The sequence below is a fragment of the Lagopus leucura genome, unplaced genomic scaffold, assembly GCF_019238085.1.
Source record: "Lagopus leucura isolate 7727_CA_CO unplaced genomic scaffold, USGS_WTPT01 Super-Scaffold_100014, whole genome shotgun sequence".
NCBI classification, from domain to species: Eukaryota; Metazoa; Chordata; class Aves; order Galliformes; family Phasianidae; genus Lagopus; species Lagopus leucura.
Genome location: NW_024962268.1, coordinates 8,472,209 through 8,487,795, shown reverse-complemented (window position 1 = coordinate 8,487,795; position 15,587 = coordinate 8,472,209). Strand labels below are relative to the sequence as shown.

Below are 15,587 nucleotides of genomic sequence, written 5' to 3'. Positions count from 1 at the left end.
CAATAAAGTCTTCCTACTCTATTGCTTATGCTTTGTTCAGTGGCTAAAAAAAATAAACTAGCAAGGAAATTGTTGATTTTGCCATGTTGCTGTTGATTCTGTGCCATTTGTTCACCTCCAAAACAAAATAAAACTGCAATATTGTTCATCATTGTTCATCAAAGCTTGTCAGAAACAAGCATAGGTAATATTTGCTTTTAGAACTAAGTTAGTTTTATACCTAGGTTCTCAGTTCCTAAATGTATGACTTCCTGATGCTACTGGTAAGTTCAAAGCTGCATGGCAGTATACCAGTGTAATTTTAATATAACCAGAAAAAGGTTAAGATTCACTTCAACAACACCAAGAACCCGATTTTATTTAATTACACTTCAACATGTAAATCATTTATTTGTTCTCTCCTTCTCCCTTTGTTCTTTCTTTTTAAATTTTGTCCCTGCCTTTCATTCCCATTTTGACTTATTTTGGTCAATGTGGGCACATATCAACGTCATGCCCTCATGCGTAGGCAACAATAACTGTTCATTCACTTTACATTGTTTAAAACATTGTTATATGTAATCTGCACTTAAGAAAAGAATATTTACATTCCAGTTGGACTTAAGAGGTGGAAAAAGAGTTTATTTAGAAAACAGAATCATTTGATTACACAATTTCAATGAGTGCTTTGCACAAAATTCAGAGGTCTCTCAGGGCAACACAGTTGCAGACACAGAGCAGAGCTCACAAAGATCTCAACAGGGTTATAACCCTTACAATGTCCAAGTGATGTCAGACTGTAAAGAAATTGTTTATATTGCTACATTACTTTTAACCTTTCAATTACAGAATGACTTGCCACTCATATGACAAACCTTTCAATGAAAGCAATGCAGTCAATGACAAAAATAGAGCAATTGCCATATCTGTAGATGTAGACAAATAAAAACAAGGAGAAGAACGTAAAACTAGAATTAACGTTTAAAGCTAAGAGAATATATTTTTAGAGTTAACACTCTTTAACTAATCTTTAATGTGCATATCTGTTTTTAGAATGTGATGTTGGGTTTAAAATTTGCAATCATTGTACATGAATGTGTCCCACTTAAGACAGATAAGTTCTCCTATGAGGACAAAGTACTTGACCAATAAAGTACAGGAGATTAATTCCATTATTGAGTACAATCCATATACCGCCTGATCTCAACACAAACCTTTTCTTCTGTTTCCCCCATTACCTCAACTGGTCATCACAGAATCACAGAATCAAAGAATTACAGGGGCTGGAAGGGACCTCAGGTAGGCGTCCAGACGGGTCATGAATATCTCCAGAGAAGGAGACTCCACAACCCCTCTGGGCAGCCTGCTCCAGTGCTCTGTCACCCTCACTGTGAAGAAGTTCTTTCACATAATGGGGTGGAACACCCTGTGCTCCAGCTTATGGTCACTGAGATCTGTGTTGGCAACACAATTTGATATCAACTGGCTTCCATCCTGAGTGCTGCATGGCAACCCCACCAACACTGGAGAAGCTATAGCAATAAAATGCATTTTCATGCATTGGGAAACATGGTTTTCCTAATAAAACAAGAACAGTTTGGTGGCAGAATTTATTTAAATCATTTCAGTAAATATATTCTGAAGTCAAATGGCATTTTCTACTCCAGAAATATCATCAACCTCATTTCAGTTGCTGTAAGATCACAGAATTATGAACATATAGTTATAGTATATCCTTGTGCTGTTTAGCAGACAATATGGAACACTATCCTGTAGGAGCCCAAGATTTCAATTCTGCAGTTTTAGACTTATTGTGCCAAAACCATTCAAGATTTCCCTGTTGGAAAATATACGATGTGCTTTTTTTTTTTTGTGTGTGTGCGTGTGAGAGAGAGAGAGAGAGATCTCAAAGCATTTAGATTACTTCTAAAATATACTGACTGAATTTAAACTGAATTATGTAAATTGATTTGCTCAATATCAAGCTGTGCACTTGGGAAATATAGCCCCACAAATGCAAACAAATGGTTAACTTCCTACAGTACTGCCCATTAACAGCTACCCATATTTCTAACTGGATTAATGTACTTAGATATTACATGGCTCCAGCATCCCAACAACTAAAAGTTCTTTCATCTCTCTGTTGATCCTTCTTAATAAAGATATGGACGGCCAATACTGTATGCCTATACCAGCTAAAAAAACCTTATGACAGAGTCAACAAGACAAACAAAAAAACAACAACAAACACACACCTAATCTCAACAACTGCATACAGAAAGGGATATTAAAATAGATTGTAAGACAATTTCTCTGATGTTTAAAACTGCCAAAATTGTTTAGTCATAATTTTATTTGCTCTTCAGTGAATGGTAAATGTGATAGAATGAGGTGTACTTTACCAGCAATCCAATTCCAAACATCAATTCTACCAGACTAGAATTTCTTTGTGTGAGCAGAACAGGCACATTTTACTGACAGAACAAAGACATGTTTCACCCCAGGTTTTGTAGGTGTTGGACCTGTTTCAGCCCAGGTTTTATAGGTGTTGGAATTTTTAATGAGAAAAGCAGGAAAAATATGTTTTGTATTCAAGACAGAAATGCTAGTTTATAAAACTGAGTTATGTCCCTCTTTCCATCCTATAGAATAAGCCTACACTTTTTGAAAGTATGTACTTTTCTACTCTGCCTGTTCTTTCTGTCAGTCGGAACAACTGACCTCTGAACTGCATAGCCAGGTTAGTGTGGCATGTACCCGAACTGATAAGTCCAATGGATCTGCAGTTGTCCTTCTCAGCTGCATTAATGCTTCCATTTTTTAGCGCAGATCAGTGGATAGAAATTAGACTGGTATCTTTTTTTGCTTAAAATATTAAAACGTTTAAAACAAGGACAATGTTGTCAGAATTCTACAATACATAGCCTGTTAACACCATTAGAGACTACAAACAGGTATTTAAAATTTAGAAGATTAGAAGTATTTTTTTGATCCATAAGCAACGACAGCACTTCATAGTTGGAAACAATTGGAAAATATACTAACAATCTTCTGAGATAAATAGTATATTTTATTCCAAGTATTTAGAAATTAGGACAGTAGAATATAAACAATGTTGATGAATCCACAGATTGACAATTGATGGGAAAGCTATGTTTAAAATTCCAGGATACTGGGATCTAATCCCACATTGTACCCACAAGGCCATCTGTCCCTCTTCTTGAATTTGTTTACAAGTCTCAGTAATCAACAAGACTTACTTATTTCTATTCTGTTTGTGTTGCTTTTCAAAAATATTTTGTTCAAGCATGTACTTCTCTTTGAACTGGAGAAGCTTATTTTCTGGAGTTACATGATTGTTACACACAACAGTTATACGATTTTTCTCTCAATATAAGCAAAATAGATGCATAAATGGAGCTTATCTTTTTGATTTGCACTATAATCTCACCACTACACATCACAGAAGATGATACAAAAGGGACAGATGATCATTTTTTTCCTAATGAGCTCTTCAATACATTATTTATTTATTCAAGGAGCTGTATCTCTAATGTGAATGCTACACATTACAATTCACCACGAAAAACTTAATGGTACCTGAAGATCACATTTTCCTATGTTGCTCAAGTAACTTGAATTTACTTCCTCTTCCAAGCCATTTAACAAGCAGACAATTAAAACCTATGTGTAAGGAATTAATATTCTACTCAAATAAATGAACGGAGCAGAAGCAGGTTTTTCTGTTTTTCCTGATCCTCACTCAAAGATTTATATTCAGAGCTGTGAATCACAAGCTATCAATTTAATCAATGTTGTATTTTCTTTTTATAGGGAAGACAGACCTTTATTTTTTTCAGTGATAGGCAAGGAAATTAATTATAAAGAAAAAAAGTACTTTCCTTTTTCCCGTGTTTTCAAGCTGCTAAAATCTTTTATAAACATTTTTTTGTTTGTTGTACTAAAGTGATTTGTGATGCTACACTTCCCTCTATCTCAACCAGACTATTACACCCAAACCCTTGCTGAAGCAGCAACTGCCAGTGGCAGGTGTGATGGCTGGTTACACAGTAGCCAAGGGCCAACAAGCGAACAGGGATAGTATGCAGTACGGCTATGAGTCAGTCATCTTACCCTACGTGTATCAGACAGCCCAGAGCCCTTTGAGCTCTCCCCAACAGCAGTGGGCTGCACGCCAGCAACTTTCCTTGAGCAGGGACTCCTCAAGACTGAGACAGACTTTCAGTAAGGGATTAATAGCCAGTGGAAACTTTGCAAACATTGTTAAATTGCATCTTGGGTCCATTGTGCATATAATCCTCTGTACATAAACTGTTAAATCTGAGACAAAGTTTGGATCCAGCTGCACCCAGACGCCGCTGAGATGCGGTTTGGAAAGCAAAGGGGTTCACTTTGAAACTCATGATTCAGTGAGAGGGACTCCTTGACAGTTTTATCTGTGCTGTCTTCTACCAGTAAATAACCAAGTATACCAAATGTACAAATGACTAAATATTGAATTCATGCTGTTACCAGTATATTTATCAGTAGTCATTGATTGTATGTGAATGCTTTACTTATTTTAATGCTCCAAGACCACAGAAAGAATTACAAGATGTTTTTGCTGAAAAAAGTTTGTTTTAGATATCTGAAATTAGAATTTCATTTAAATGAAATCTGTTTGGTGGCTGGTCTACTAGCTGACATCTACTTATACTAAGAAGCCAGAGTGAGAAACAGGGACTAAGTAGCCTCCAATAATCCAGAATACACAAGACCTCAAACTATTTAGGCAACATATTCATACCAACTGCCAGGCTGAACAAAACGAAGAACAAATGCTAGAAAAAAAACCTCCACTGAAAAATATTCATTGCATTATTCACTAAACTTGTGGGAAGAAAAAAAAAAAAAAAAAAAAAAAAAAAAAAAGAGTACTAATATCATTTAAGCTTGAAGAAGGTGTCAGAGATTCATAACTTATTTAAAGTATTCTGAATATTAATAACAAGGCAAACTCACATTAGATCCTATACAAATAGGAGACAGTCTGAAAATTAACAGGGTCTAGAAAATATGCACCTGAGACTATCAATTTATTGGATGAACTACAAGATGTCTCACATTTGTCCTAACTTTAGGCTGTATCTCCATGAAATAAGGCAGCACAAAGTGTTCTGAATAAAAGAAAATTATGGATCATCTTTCATTACAGATTTTCTCCCTTGTTCCATTCAAATATGTTATTAGTGTCTGAAAGGTTTTTCCCTTAACTCATTTAAGTAACAGTTTATCTGCATTCAAATGGTCCAAAATCAGCTGATCTGCTACAGGCTTTCATCTCAATCTCCCTATCTTGAAAGTATTGCATTTTAAGAAGCCTTTAGTTATTGTTTGCAAAATGCAATATATTTAAGCAGACTCTTCTTCTGCAAAGCTTCAAAATAAATTGGGTTCTTCTCTGTAAAATTATTGCATGAATGAGATTAATTATGTGAATGTCAGTTACCTTTGTGGAATCTGTATAATGAACTGAGTCTAGTCCAAGGTCTAAACATTTTAAAAACAGTTAGATTACATTTTTTAATAACTACTTTGTTTTAGAAATTAAGACTGCATCAAAGAAAAGGTAAATTATTCATCAGTAGCTATGTCATATATCTCTTGAAGTATTTTATCACCACTCAGCTCTAAAAGAGCCTTAATCTTTCCTGGAATATTCATGAAGAATAAAGTTTTCTAAGTTTTTATATAAGCTACAGTGCATAACCCTATTTACTGATAATGAGTGAATCACCTTTATAATATGAGGTGATTTCCATTTCAAAGTCTTTACTGTTTCTTTTCTGTCTAATTTCATCTTGAATAACTGAAGAATAATCTTGTATTAGCAGAAGGTCATGGACAGGACAATGGATTGAACAGTTTCAGCTCATAACACAAGCATATATAAAAATATATATATATAATCAAGCAAGTTCTACAGTCTTCACGTTTTTACCTGACCTCATCTGCTAGTATACTTTAACGATGTTTCATTGTGTATGCTGGAACAGTCAATGGCATTTTTATAAGTCTAATTTGAACAATAATAAATTTTTTCCATTTATTCTTAATTGTAGATGGTCTTCACACATGGAACATGCAAGTAACAGCTTGTAGAAAGCCACAAGACAAAAACATTTTTCCCTGTTTTCTAAGATACATCTAGAAGTGAATTTGAAATTCAATGTGGCACATAGCTTGGAGAATTCGATAGCTCTGAAAATACATAGAGAGTGAAAGATACTTTTCTCCATGTACTGAGCTGAGACTTCCTGCAGTTCCCCTTCAATATCACCCAGAAAAATAGTCCTGACAGCAGAAAAGGAACAACTCCAGCTCAGCATACCAGTGCTGAGGCTGTTCAGCCTGGAGAAGACTCCAAGCAGATGACACATTCTTTAGCAGGGTCTGTTGTGATGTCTGTGTTGTAAGTGGAAATAATTTCAGGCTAAATGAGGGGAGATTTAGACTGAATACAAGAAGTTTTTTGCAATAAGGGTGATGAGGCACTGGAAAAGGCTGCCCAGAGAGGTTGTGGATGCTCCATCCCTGGAGACATTCAAGGTCAGGCTAGACCAGGCTCTGAGCAACCTGATGTAGCTGTAGGTGTCCTTGCTCATTACAGAGGAGTTGGACTAAGTGACCTTTTAGGGTCCCTTCCAACTCAAACAATTCTAAGATTCTATGATATTTTCAACTGATATTCTAGGGAAATCCCCTGTGATATGAAAATTCGAGAAGAATCATTAATAAATCACTTACTTTACTAACTTTCCTAGGATAAATAAAAGACAGCAGAATATCACCATGATGAAGAAACTGCAGGTCTTTCAAGATAACACTACAATCTTCAAAAGAAAAGGGCTTCCTGACTTTGTTGGAAAGCCAGAAAATAGATCAGCATGAAATTGCAAGGAACAAGTGAAAAATAATTTACAAATAAGACCTCAGGGTATAGTTTGTTGTTAAATAATGGAAAAACAAACAAACAAACAAACAGGACAGAGATGTCTTAAAGAAAAAGAAATAGAAAAGTAATAGCAGTAGAATCTACTGTTGGGTCATGAGGCACACGTTTTCTTCATTACCACGTATCAGAACAGAATAGATGGTGCTGCGTTTTATACCTCATCACTCAGTGATACTACTCTCCCTGCTAAGAGTCTTGAGGTGAGGAGAAACAGTGCATTGCTTTCTTTCAGTAAGTCCTTGTGGGAGAGGGTGGAACACTGAAGAACTTCAGACTAAATATCTGAGGCAGAGAAAGTCAGCATTTTCCTATACTTCAATAGAATATTCCCAAAACATCTCTGTTTTTCACACCCACAATTTTTTTCTGGTGAGATGGATTTTGCACACTGAAAGATGCACCCCAATCTTGAACTCACTATGATTCAACCTTAGTAGAACACTATCAAACTTCTTGGACATGCCACCTAGTCTGGCTTATAGAACTAAGATATATAATTGTACATCACACATTCCTACATGTTACTACAAAATACAAGCATTCCAAGGCTTACTTGAACAATCTTTTGTTGATATTGCCCACTAGTATCAACCTCTACAATAAATCAACCCCACTGTCAGAACATGCTACTTGATTAGCTCTGTTTGTCTTAATGAGAGCATTTCCTCAGTGCTGATAAGTTTGGTACACTGAAGAATATAAACACGATATATATTAGCTGTACATATTCTTGCTAAAGAATTAAATGCAAAGACTTGTCAAGGGTAAGTTGTTGAAATTACTGGGTGCAAGATGCCCTTACACAAATTTCCTCGCCAGCCTTCCTGGGAGCCTCTTTTCAGGAACTAGATGATGGTTATAAGGTCTCCCCAGAGACTTTTCTTCTTTAGGCTGAAGAGCCCCAACTCTTTCAGCCTGACCCCGCAGGGAAGGTGCTCAAGTTCTCTGATCCTCTTCATAAACCTCCTCTAGATCTGCTCCAATAATTCCATGTCTTTCTTTGCGTTGGGAGCACCAGAACTGGATGCAATACTCCAGATGAAGTCTCACGAGAGCAGAACAGAGGGGCAGAATCACTTCCCTTGACCACACTTCTCTTTATGCAAACCATGATACAACTTGGCCCTCTGAGCTACAAGAACACCTTCTTCTTATGTTTAGTCTTTCACCATCTGACACCCACGAATCCTTCTTCTCAGGGCTGCTTTCAAGCCAGTCATCACCCAACCTGTATTTGTGCTTGGGATTGCCCTGATCCGTGTGTGTCAACTGCACCACTCAGCTTGGTGTTATCTGCAAACTTGCTGAGGATGCACATGATACCACTGTCTATGCCACCCACTAACTAAAGATACTAAATAGCTCTGGTCCCTGGTGAACACCACCCGTCTCCGCTGCTGACTGCAAGTCTGAGTGCAACCATCCAGCCAGTTCCTTATCCAGCAAGTGATCCAGCCATCAAATCCTTTTTTCTCCAATTTGGTGATCAGGGTGTTATACAGGACAGTGTCAAATGCTTTGCACAAGTCCAGGTAGATTACATCAGTTGCTCTTCCTTTATCTACTAATGCCGTAACTCCATCATTAAAGGCCACCAAGTTTGTAAAGCATGATTTGCCCTTGGAGAAGCCATACAACCTGAATTCATACAACCTTCTCTTTTTAAGCTTCATGTTTTATTTTACTATTCAATAGCATGTTATTTTTAATTACATTTTGTTGCATCTGTAACCTGACTAAATACTGCCTTAGCTATCAGGAGTACCCATATCTCATTAAATCAGAAAAAAGCATGCTGCAATCTAGCACCACTGAAATAATCTTTCTTAACAAAGTTTCTTCCTCTGTTGTTTGAAGTACTCTGCCTTTCTCTCTAGGAAATGGATGTCTAACCTTTTCTCTTTCCTGAGCTGCAGCAAGTGAAGAGAAATTGTCTCAGGCCACATGAATATTAACTATATTATATATTTTATATAAATAACAAAATTGATTTTATATTTTTATTGAAGTGTCGAAAGGAGAGAATAAAAAAGTATGAAAGTGGCAGGTTGGAAAGGTACGCTATAGAAATGTTAATATAGAGACATACATTGCTTGTGTATTTTACATACATGCTTCCCTACACAAATATTATACAATCCTTAATGTTCTGACCATAGTTATAAACCTATTCTGCTTTGATTGGTCTTCCTTTTGTAATACTTTTCATATACTAAATTACCTTTGTTTTCTGTAAAGCACTCAGTAGTGAAAGAGAAGAAAGCACAGATAGGTTTTAAAAGTCTTGGAATAACATGCATCTTAAAATTTGGAAGAGAAGTCTATAGGTTCACTGTGGTATATTTTATTGTAGCTTAGCACAGTTTCCGCAAAAATACGCTGAATCCAATAGTGCAGAACCACATCAGGTTTGGTAGATAGCGGAAAAGCAACATTCTTATATATTTATAACCAACATTTGAGTTTTTATTGTATTTTGAAAAGAAATTGTGAAATAGAAATAAGCAAAGAAACTGAGTTTGTCAATATTCTTATGCCAGTTACATTCCTGAAACTTAAAATGGCACACCCTACCCATATCTATCTAAACTATTTCCAAGGCATCTATCGTTTTCATATCTGAGTGCCAAAGTCAATGGGAAAATATTTACTATGGGTGGGGACAAAGACTGACTAAATTCAGATGAAAGTACTGTCTGTAAATGGGTACATACTTGTGTTCTTACAGACAATAACCATATTAAACGTTTAGGTTTTAGGGTGCATATGTAAATATTTTTTAAAAGACATATAATGAGAAAAACCATTAAAATCTCAAATATCAAGTTACTAAATGAGTCCTGGAGGACATATGGAAGGGACAGAGATATCAAAGGGGAAGATAGCAATGAAACTATGAATAACAACGCCTCATATAATGAAGAGAATGTCATTTATCACTACTTGCTGTATTTGAATATATATACTCACTGTATATATTGTATATATAGTTTATATATAATAAACATATTATATGTACAAAAAAATAAACGCTAAGGGGTGCAAATATTCTGTCCAAAATAGTATACAACAGAGTAAAAAATCTGCTATTTGAATGTATGTTCATAGAGAAATATTAAGACAACAGATAATTAAAAGGCAAAAACAAAACAAACAAAAAAACCCTAAGAACATGTAATGACTTCATTTTTTTATTCTATTAAACACCCTTTAGTTGCTGTGTTGCACTGATATTACTATTTTATTGCAAATACGCTTCTTGCTCCTCCTTCCTTCTCTACAGAAAGGAATTTTTCATGTTAAATAAAGGAAAACTGACTTCCCACAAGTTGCCAAAGCTGCAGGACTTCAAGTATCTAAACATCCTTCCACAAACCTTTGAACATGTCACACACACTGGATTTTCTCACAGCTGGGGAATTCTCAGACCTCCCTCCCTGGAACCAAAAGCACCCACTGCTCGCAAATCCCATTACACACAATTCCACCATAATTTTGCTCTTGTCAAACTGCACTGGGGAGTCAGTGGCTTAGAAAAGGCATAGGAAGAGACAGCTGAGACAATGCAGAAACTGATATTGCCAAACGTGTACAAGGGTTCATTTATCTTGTCTGGTTGTTACAAGTACTTCTACATCATTACACTAAACAGGCCTCAAAGCATTGCAATTACTTTTCAGTAGTTCAATATAAAGCAGATTTCTGAGGAATTTGAGTTGCTTTTGGCTAAAGTATATTCAAATTCCTCTCCACAAAGCTTTAAAACACTTGTTTCTTTCCAGTTGTTATGGTTGTTTCCTATGGACTGACACTGTCTACAAACTGACACTGGTACAGGCCAGCAGTTCCCAATGAGTTCTAGGCCGTAACACTCTCTGAAATACCAAGTTATTCAGAAACTTCTCCATCAAAATGAAGATCCTATGCAATTCTACTGCTTAAAGTCTCCTCTTTCAAGTTGCTCCTTATGCAGTGCTTCTTCCCCCTTAAGAACCTAAAATCAGTAATTTGGAAGTTATTCTTTCAACTGTTAGAATGAATTCTGAGTTACAGTTGAGGAAGGATAAAGTATGAGGCTACCAGCCCAGAAATGAACACCAAGTTGACAGAACTATTATCAAATTTCTCATTACAGTCCTGTAAGCAAAATGAAGTAATCATTTATCTGAATATAGCACAAGGATAGTTCATAGTGTCCCTTAAAAACCTCACGGTTTAACCTCGAAAGTTAAACACACGTACACACGCTTCCATAAAAACTACTACATGTCTTCCTTAACTTCCTTTTCAGAAAGAAAAGACATAAGCAATCCTGTCCATTTCTTAAACATTCCTACTGTATCACTCAAGATATAGTTTTTAGAACAGAGAACAGCTTAACTTTTCAGGAAGGATGAACTTGAAAGCCTCTTTCAGAAATATGAAAGGCTTACACTCTCCATTAATCTTTTTTAATCACATGCAGTGATTAGAATGTACATAACTACCTTTCACATAATACACAATCCCCCCATAGTATTAATTGGACACATGTTAATATTGCATCTTATAAGAAGTCTTATAAGAGGTACCTCACCATAAAACAAGAAGGCATTTTGAAATTTCAACCTGGCCATTCATTCAATCTGATCTTACGCAAACTGATATTCCTGACATATGACTACAATTATTAACATTTTACTCAGCAAAACAATAAGCCACATAATACAGTAAACGCATCTTGGTGTCAACAGTTTTACAGTCTAAGCCATCATAGGGCGATAGCTATGGGCCTTATGAAAGAAAAAAGAACTAAAATGCCAGAAGAATCCAGCCTGCTCTAACTGCCAGTATATGAATGGAAATCAGGCAGTTAGAACTATTCATTTAGCTGGTATCTAAATGCACTGGACCTGCAGTGGCAGTATGTTGCATCACTACAAAACATGGCAATGTCTTTTGTGCTATATAATTAGTTCTTATGTTTAGAATTGTGTGAGTGCATGTTTATGTGCATACTCCTATCTACATCATAGGAAAACATAAGAAAACACATTCTAAAATAAAGGTATTTTGCAAATGCAGAAAGGACTGGAATATGACACAAACAGCATTCCATTTTATTGGTGGCTTAAGTGAGATTGATATTAAAATGTTTCATGTCAGTGTGGACAGTGCCCTAAACAAGAAAGATGCACACATAAAGAACTCAACTACTGTTCTTAAAGTACAAAATGAATAAATTACAAATTTAATAGAATTGAAGCACTTACAGAAAAGATCAGAACTATGGAGGACAAATAATATGTCCTGAAACCCATTATATAATATTTGGGAGTAAGCTCTGAATTTAGAGCACCATTTTTTTCTAGGAGCAGACTGAAATAAGATTATGTGAATACAAAATTTCAAATACTATATTTTCTATTTAGCCAAAGTATTATAAAACTAAGTGTCACAGTTATCTCACTTTTCTAAATAGATAATCAACTGAAGACCTACTAGCAATGGGGTGAATGGAATGTAGCAACAAGTAAGATTAGAAAGCACACAATAGTACTTCCGCTTTCCTTTTCAGGCCTGTAAATCTGACAACACACACAAGTTCTCTGGTTATTTATTCTAATTCTGTCTTTGATTTACTACTTCCCTATTTTCTTGCTAAATAAAACCTGTTTCTAAGATGGCCCAGTCTTACAAATCATTTAGAAATATGTATGAAATGTTTAATTCAAGTAATTTGAAAGGTTAGTATCTAGAGAAGAACAAACATTTCCTGCAGTCAACATCATGTAAAAAGAGGCACTCTACCCAAACTCAGAACTTTCCAAAACTCATTGTAGGAAGTGCATTTAAACAAAATTCCACTTTTTAATACTGTGAAAGCCTTTGCCCTTTCATATTGCCCAAACCTGTTTGTTCACTTCATTACTGTCGCCTTTAATACGCTTCCTTTCTGTTTTCCCTGAACTGTTCACAACAACTGTCATAACACATAACCATACGTGATACATTTCCTTAGTAATTTTTTTTAAAAAGCATACTTATTTTCAGTTTACAAAGTAAAACAGCTCTGCCTGAATTTTTTTTCTTGGCTTTTTGTTTGTTTGGTTTTTGTTTCAGTCCTACACATTCTTATCTCTAGGCTGTTTTCTGAAAAGCAAGATTTAGAAAGCCTTAATACTGTTGGAGGTTACGTTTAATAATTAAGGGAAAGTGTAGTCTCATAACTTCATCCAGTTTTCTCTTTTAATACATGCAATGTCTGACCAGACACACGGGTTCTAAAACATTCTTAAGAAAAAAGGCACACATTCTTTCCTCCCTCATTCAAGAGTTATACTACCAGAGAAAACTTGTTACTCTAAGCCAGGTCTGTAACTACAAGCTAAAAAAAGGCAGTTATTGTTTTGGGATTTTTGTTATTACATTTTAATGTACCGTATACTAAGCTTGCTTGATTTGACTGATTTTGTCTGTGGTATGTATCCACACTTAACTATACACTGACTATAGACATCTTTCTCAATTAACCTTTATTATTTATTATGCTGTATATATTTGTTTTTTAATCAGTGATTAATCTTAATATTATAACATCATTTTCCCCTTATACGTTCTTGCTAATATATTCTAACATGCAGTACAGAAATACAGTTTTGCCACAAAAAACATTCATTGTAAAGATGTAGAATACACCTATCACATATCTGTGGTGTAGATTTAATATCAGACAAGTGAAAATAAACTTGAATAACACGTGTTTATGTACTGCTTACAATGTGTGACTGAGTATATTTCAGACCCCCTCCACATTTTATGTTACGTATTTATTTGAAAAATACTGGGGATAAAATCTGACAAGAAAAAAAAGAAACAACAAAACACATTAAGATGTCAGGACCATTAAAGCAAACAGGCAAGTGTTATTGAGTTACAATATTTTGGTATGGATCATTTGGAAAAAAAAAAAAGAATAAATTAAGTAATGAAATTATGCTGCTGTTTGGCAAAAGGTGGATGCAACAAAATTAAGTGTTGTTTTTAAATATATATTTGATTACAAAGACATGGCTAAAAATGATTGTGACAAAAAAAAAAAAAAAAAAAAAAAAAAAAAAAAGTGCTACCAAACCATTTAACAAGGGTTTTTCTTTCTGTCTTTCTGCTGTTTATCCTAGAAACTGTTTTAATAAGAAGTACTATTTCATATACAACCTATCCCCACCCATCTCTATCAAGTGCTTCTTAATTTGAACTTTGTTGACAGATAAAGTCGTGTTATCCTGTTTTCAAGTTTAGAGACAGGTGAACAAGAGGGGAGTAGGGGGGCATAAATTAGCTATAAATACACAAAATGTATTAAAAAAAAAAAAAGCAAGCAAGAAAAAAAAAAAGCCTTCCTTGTCATTCTAGCCTGAACAGCACAGAACCAGATAAGAACTTTTCCTTCCGAAGACTACATTTTTTTTTTTTTTTTTTTCTCTTGGGAGAAGGGGAAAATGGGAATTATCATCCAAAGTAAAAAGAAAAACAAAGGAAAAAAGCGTAGTTTTGAAAAAGCAAATACTTTGTTTTGTTTTTGTTTTATTTTTTTACTTTATATTTGTTATCTAACTCACTGTTTTAAACTTCAGATATGAAATGAACTTGAGTCACAAATTAGAACTATTAAACTGTCTCTTTCAGTCAGAGCGATTCATGCCTATGTCAAGCAAACACAAGCCCTGACACCAGGGAGAGAAATGCTCTATGCAGGCAAGTTAGCCTGACATCTTGTAATGACCTGCTCAGTGCTTACCAGGTATGTGCCACAGTGAAACGCCGCTGCTTTGGTATGTTGCTGTTCAAAAGCATCCTGCGTAAAAGCCTGGGAGAGTTTCGAGGAGAAATAACTGGAGATAAGCGAGGAGAAGCAGATGAAGATTTCTTAGATGCCCCAGACTTTTCATATTGCAAGAGGTTTTCCCTCAGGGTCTTCACAAGATCTTCATTTAACCACAGATTTTGACAATGTGAATTATCCACCTCAGGAACAGCCAGGGTGTCCGGGCTTGTCTGCTGAGCCATGCCTCCCAAGTAAGCTTGCTACTAAGGTCTGCTATAGCCCTATGATATTTTGACTCCCTTCCAAGTCGCCTCCAAGGAACTACGCAGAGCTCCGGGCTCTTGCTCAGCCTATGCTGCTCTCAACATGGTGTTGCTGCCCTCAGCCTCTCTCTGCAGATTATGATCTACAAAGAAAAAAGTGAACTAACTCCTCCACAGAAACCTATTAAATATTACCACTCCTCTCACAGTCCTCTTGCCAAAGATCACTTATTAGCTATCATAGCGAGTGCACACAGCCTTTTGTCGGAGCTATAAAGCTGCCTGTTAAACTATTGGAACTAATGCGCTGCAGCTGCTTGAGTAGCTTCTCGTTATGTACATAAAAAGTGTTGGAGGAGGGCTTAAGCATCAGATGCGTGCTCATTTGTTTGGTTATTCTTTCCATTTATCTATTCCTGAACCTTCAGGGAGGTCTGGAAGGAGGGGGGAATATCCTCTTTTATGTTTTTGTTGTTGTTGTTGTTTTTCCCCATAATCTACAGTATTTGTCATTCCCAATTAC

General features: G+C 35.7%; 1 protein-coding gene across 1 annotated transcript in view; it reads right to left on the bottom strand.

Annotated features, from left to right (window-relative positions):
• The window catches only part of LOC122182103 (cAMP-specific 3',5'-cyclic phosphodiesterase 4D-like), a 268,281-nt gene extending 253,238 nt beyond the window's left edge, over nucleotides 1–15,043 (bottom strand). The window contains exon 1 of the mRNA XM_042875101.1: nucleotides 14,775–15,043. Coding sequence (XP_042731035.1) covers nucleotides 14,775–15,043 — 269 coding nt within the window. The remainder of the gene's footprint in view (nucleotides 1–14,774) is intronic.
• Between the last annotated feature and the right edge of the window lie 544 nt (nucleotides 15,044–15,587).